This window comes from Neovison vison, chromosome 7 (genome assembly GCF_020171115.1).
Source record: "Neovison vison isolate M4711 chromosome 7, ASM_NN_V1, whole genome shotgun sequence".
NCBI lineage: Eukaryota > Metazoa > Chordata > Mammalia > Carnivora > Mustelidae > Neogale > Neogale vison.
In genome coordinates this window covers 34473772-34479771 of record NC_058097.1, presented here as the reverse complement: position 1 = coordinate 34479771, position 6000 = coordinate 34473772, and the positions used below count along the sequence as shown (strand labels likewise).

The following is a 6000-nucleotide window of genomic DNA, read 5'->3' as shown; positions in this document are numbered from 1 at the left end:
TGATTTCTTTGATCGTCCATTTGACCCCCAACTGACCTCCTGTGCTTTTCAATTCATTTTAAATCATGCTGTTCTGGCCAAAGCGATTCCAACTCTTAGCAGAGAATATTTCACATTTTTACCAGAAATTCTGGGCCAATTTCAGATCTGTTCACTCGAATAGCAAGAACAAACTCTGTGAGTTCTTCCTGAGTCTTTCTGATCTTAAGCAGCAGGGAGGAAAGTTGAGGGCAATATTCATAAATGGCATGAATTTTCAGGGGTAGATGTGAATTGGAAACTCCTCCTGGCTTAGATATGACCTAATGCTCATTTGGGCCACATCTAAAGGAAGACAGGCGTGAATCCCAAGACAGGGACCCAGATTCTCTTTCCCTTGAGTCAGAATCAGCAATGTCCCAGGAAGGAAAACATCACTATCCTCTGCATTGTTTATGATGTTGTGGGTTGCAAGTAACAAGAAGCCAACTCAAGTTGGTTTGAACAATAAAGAAAAGGCATTTTCTGGCACAATAAGAGGTAAAATGAAGGCAGAGTTGGTAAGCCTGCGGATCAAAGTTGTAAACAAGGACCTGTGCTCTGTTCATCTCTCCACTTCCTCTGTGGTCATAAGAGAGCTGCCACAGCTTCAGACACCATAAACACATGAGGCAATGGGAGAAAATGCTTTCCAGAACCTGCCCCCCAAAACCCAGTTGACTTCCCTCTCACGTCTTATTAACCTGAATTGTATCACGTACAAATGCCTAAACCAGGGGTGATCAGAATTTTCTGTAAAGGGCCAGGTTAATAAATATTGTTGGCTTAGAAGACAGGCATTTGGTTGCAAAAACTGAGCTCTGACATTGGAATGTGAAAACAGCCATAGTAATGCTTTAACAAATGAGAATGGCCATGTTCCAATAAAACTTTATTTATAAAGACAGGTGGCAGGCTGGTTTTGATTTACAGGCTATGGTTTGTCCACCCTATTCCAGATCAGCCATTTCACAATTAGCTTCAGGACCCAACTAACAGGGAAACATATCACAGGCAATTTGTTAATAATTTATAAAAGTAGTTTTTGTAAGTGGTTTATTCTCTGCTAGCACCCAAGAAAGGATATTCAAGAGGTTCTAATTCACAGAAGATCACTTGATGGGTAAGCAGATGAACAGAGCACAGTAGAACTGGGCCACCAAAATAAAGTGAGATGAAAATTTCAAAGATGTTCTTACGTGCAAAGAGCATCAAAGGAGGCATGAAGATTCAGAACTCGGTTAAACTTTGTTCAACTTATTTTAAAAATATAATCTTTACCCAAAATTTTTTTTATTACAGTTAGGGTTTATTGTAATTCTCCTAAAAGTCTAGATTTTACTCTGGAAAGTGCTTTCATATCCTCCTTTTTTTCTTCTCTCATAGTTAAGTCAGGACTGGAAAGAACACTCAGTCCAAACCCCAAATTTTACAGATGAGGGAATGGAGGCTCAGAGAGGGCAAGCTAATTTCCCCAGATCACACAGCTACCCAGTGGCAAAACCAAGACCCAAATTCAAGCTGTGGTAGGTTGTAGTGTTATTCAGAATACATGCTGCCCCTCCCAAGAGGTGGATTATACAACTCCCTGAAGGGACAAATTCTACTATGTGTTTGTGGTGCCCCTCCCTACTGTTGAGCTCAGGAGTGGCCACAGGACTTGCTTTGCCCATGGAACATGGCACGTGTCACTTCTGATTGTCATGTGTGTCTGCCCTCTACCACAAGATTAGTGATGTGCTAGGCAGAGGTTGCTCTGCCACCCTGCACCATAGAGTGAAGAGGATAAAAAGTACAGACACAACTGATCATGATGGACAGGTCACACACATAGGGAATATATCCCTGAGATCAGGGGCTGTTTGTTACCACAGCATAACTGAGTCTATGCTGACAAATACATAGGCTTTACAACACTTAACACTGGGCTCCTTCTCACCTGGAGAATCTCAGGTTCCCAGCTGTATTAAATGTACTGAAAAACACACATTTTAGAGTTGGCCTGCCTGGGTTAAGATTTCACTAACTGTGTGACATGGGTCACATTGCTCTCTGACCCTCAGTTTCTTCATCTGTAATATAACACTGGTGCCTCCCCCTGGGAATATGGTGAGGATTCAATAACTAAGCCTGTGGTTTGAGGACTACTGGATAAATGTTGGTTACTATTATTCAGCATAGTCTTTCCCTGGGGACTTTTCAGCAACAGTAAGGTGTGAGTGGTGGGGGGCTCACTAAGACTGTTCTGTGTCATTATACATGAAAACAAGAGCCATTCTTCCAGAAGTCACTCTCCCCGATATGCAGTGCTTATAGTCATCACTGTCCCTGCTACAGGCCAAGGGGAAGGGACACGAGTGGCTGTTGTAGAGGCGTTAGGAGCAGGGCTCCTAAGGTCAGCCTGGTTAGGGTTCAAATGCTCTCTCTGTCTCTCCTTCCTGTGCATCTGTTACTAATCTCACACACTCATGCCACTTATTCTTGAGAGCTCATGTGTGCCAGACATGTTTAAAAGGATGGGGAGACGTGTGTGACCAAGACTAAGAAGGGGAGGTGCATGGGAGTATCAAATATAAGATGTACTGGCCATCACTGCCTTGTGCCACGTCTAGAGCTCAGACTAGGGGCTGGGAGGTGAGTCCAGAAAACCTCACCAAAACATCACTGGTGACTTCAAAGGTAAAAGAAGACAAAGAGATAGTATGTGTGCCCTTGGCAAACATTGCACAAGAACCCTTTGGGTATTTTTCTTCTCTTCTCTTCTCTTTTCTCTTCTTTTCTTTTTTCTTTTTCTTTTCTTCCAGATGTTACCATGAATTAACAGCACTCACTCCTGGGCTATTGGACACATATCTTTCTTGCTTCTGACACAGCAAACTTTGAAGTTGGAAAGCAAGCTTTTTATTTGGGGAATGCTGTGGGGGGTTTATTACCGAGTCACCACAGAAAGCAGTGAGGGTCTGTGAGAGGAAGAAGTACAGAAAGTGGAAAGTCTTCAGTAAAATAATTGCAAGGCAACATTTCAGGGTAGTTAAAATTCCTACTGCATTTTAATGACCAATATAGAAGATATAAAAATGTCTTTTACAGAGAAACTCCAACCTTTTGTTTTCCTCGTTATTCTAATAGATCAAATGGAACATATAATATGATTTTTAAAAAAAATTTATTTCCATCAAACACTGTCATCAATCTTTCATGCTACAGATCTGTGTAGTTACTGCTTGTCACACACTCAAAATAGATGTGAATAGGATTTCAATGGAAAGGAAACTCTGCTCTTTTCCCTTCTGGTAACAAGGCAATAAACCTTTTACAAATTCCATCCTTAGGCATTTTCCTATTCTATTTGATCGGATTTCACTGGAAGTTAGTGTTTCCATTCTCGGGCACTGAGGTGGTATTGATGGGAATACACTGATGGGGGCCTTGGGGTTTTAGGAGGTGGGGGCAGTTTTTTAATACATTAGCTTCTTCTGCCTCAGTTCACCACCCAGAACTAACCCCAAGCGCACCAGATGAGGTCGGGAGGCATGGGCTGAGTAAGGCAGGACAGCAACCTCTGCCTCAACTCAGCCTGTATGTTGGGGGTGGGAGGGACGGAGGGCCAGTGTTGCCTGTGGAAATGGCAGGCCCTTGTCCTGAAGGTCCTTCCAACTCAACTGAAGCATCCTCTAAAGTCAGGGGATGTGGCCCCCTCAGGGACTTCTACAGTCGAACTTTGTTTTCTGCGGCTAGCAACATCGCAAATGCAGAATCTGGCTTCTCAGCAAGGACTTCAGGCTTGTCAAACTCGACCACCTGAAAGTCAGAGAAGGAAGATCTGAAATGGGCAGAAAATATACACTCACCTAGAATCCAAACCACTGAAACCCCTGGGGAGTTTGCGCCAACAACTTCCTGTACCTTCCCATTTTCCATGACCAGGACAAGGTCACAGTTGAGGACTGTGTTGAGGCGGTGGGCTATGGTCAGTACTGTGCAGCCTTTGAAGGCATCTTTGATGGTGCTCTGAACAAGGGTGTCAGTCTTGGAGTCCATGGAGGCAGTGGCTTCATCAAGGAGAATGATCTGTTGAGGAGGGCACATTAAGCCATTATAAGTATAAGTCACATTATAAGTCACATTAAGCCAAATTCTGTATAAGTCACATTAGGCCAAAACTGTGTCAGAGGGAAATGCCCGGTCTTAGCTCTACTTATTTAAAAAGAAGGAGGAGGAGGAGAAGGAGAAGTGCTGAAAAATCAGGAGCTGTGTGTCCTCTCAAACATTTAAAAAAAATAACAGCAAAATAAAAGTCAGTTCACACCACCTCCATCTCCTTCAGAGGGACTGACTAAAAGAATAAGGTGATATATGATTTACTTCTCTTTGTAAATGGTTTATTGTAATCTTACAAACTGGTAGGAGGCTTTATCTACTGTGCTAACATGAATCAGCATGAGCTATAATAATTTGTATTTGTTTCCCATCACAGCTATAACAAATCAGCACAAACTTAGAGGCTTAAAAACAACACAAATTTAGTGTCTTGCAGAGCTGGAAGTCAGAGAGCCTAAAGTAAAGGTATTGCCAGGGCTGCATTCCTTTTGTAGGCTCTAGGGACAAACTGTTCCCTTGCCTCTGCCAGCTGCTCTGGGCTGCTTGTGTTCCTTGGCTCGTGCTACCTTCCTGGCATTGCTCTAACGGCTACTTCCATTGGTCACATCTCTTCCTCTCTTTCTGATTCTTCAGCCTCCCTCTTACTCAGAGCTGCACGATTTTACTAGGCCCACCCAAGTAATCCAGGAGGATCTCCCCACCTCAAAATCGTCAACTTAATTACACTTGCAAACCCCCTTTCTCTCAGGTAAGGTGGTACATTCACAGGTCCTGGTTATCAGGACGTGGACATCTTTGGAGGAGGAGGGTACTGTTCTGCCAACTGCAATGCAGGTTTGCAAGTCAGAGGGCCTGAGCTCAGCTCTAACTCAGCTTGACCTTGGTTAAATTACTTAACTTGCCCCAAGACTCCATCTGTAAAAGGGGGCTATACCTTCTTCTGAGCATGAAATGCAAAGCCAGCACAACACACAAACCGCTTCGCAGTGCATAGTGCCTCAGTCAGCACAGAACATGTGCTAGAGCTTGCTGCCACTCCTGACATTAGGACATCTACACAACACACATGGTGAGTTACACTTTGATCAGGGTTGAAAGAATGGGATTTCTAAAGCAAAGGCAACCCGTTCCTTGAAATCGGTAACTAAGTCCCTAAGAAAAATGAGTACAAATTCTACAGTTCTCATTTCTTAGCATTCTGAAGGTGTTCTTTAGCATGCTGGGTATTGTTTATCAGGCCTCAGAATTGTTCAGGGACAAGGCAAAAAAGAGTTGAGAGGCAGATTTCTTATACTCAAACCGCTTAGGAAGACAGAGAGAATACCTAAGCAAGGCTTCCCAGGGGGAGGCCCAAGGGAGGCAAGTGCTATTGCTGTAAATGGCTGTTATTTTTCAATTTTTACCCCTTACAACTCTGTCTTAAAAGAAAGTGATCGGTTTTTAAATGGCTCAATTGTTCTCTCTTTGCTGAAAGACAAACGCGGGGCTCTACCTCCTGGACTGAGTGGCGCTGCGGGAAATATCCAAAATTTGACCAATCCATTTTCCGTGCTGTTTCCTTACTTTTGAATTACGGAGAAGCGCACGGGCCATACAAAGCAGCTGACGTTCCCCTACTGAGAAGTTTTCTCCATTTTCTGTGACTTCTGCCTGTAATTTTTCCGGGAGTTTCATTATCTATAAAACACAGAAAATGCCACATTTATGCTGATGATCTATAAAATTGTCCAGCATCGTCTGTATTGATTGCCCCCTGCTCATGCATTCATCAGCTGGCTTTATTTTACCGAGGAAGAGAAAGTACAAAACAACAATCATTTCAACATTGCAAACAGGCACCAGGGAAAGACCAGGGAGTAGGCGGACATTAATAATTTAAAA

At 43.2% G+C, this 6000-nt stretch overlaps 1 protein-coding gene across 4 annotated transcripts in view; it reads right to left on the bottom strand.

Annotated features, from left to right (window-relative positions):
- Window positions 1–3726: 3726 nt before the first annotated feature.
- Window positions 3727–6000, bottom strand: part of ABCC12 (ATP binding cassette subfamily C member 12) — a 68569-nt gene continuing 66295 nt past the window's right edge. For all 4 annotated transcript variants that reach the window (XM_044260424.1, XM_044260423.1, XM_044260425.1 and 1 more), the window contains 3 exons: window positions 5683–5796; window positions 3925–4089; window positions 3727–3819 (listed from right to left, as the gene is read on the bottom strand). In XM_044260424.1, the coding sequence (XP_044116359.1) occupies window positions 3727–3819; window positions 3925–4089; window positions 5683–5796 (372 nt within the window). The remainder of the gene's footprint in view (window positions 3820–3924; window positions 4090–5682; window positions 5797–6000) is intronic.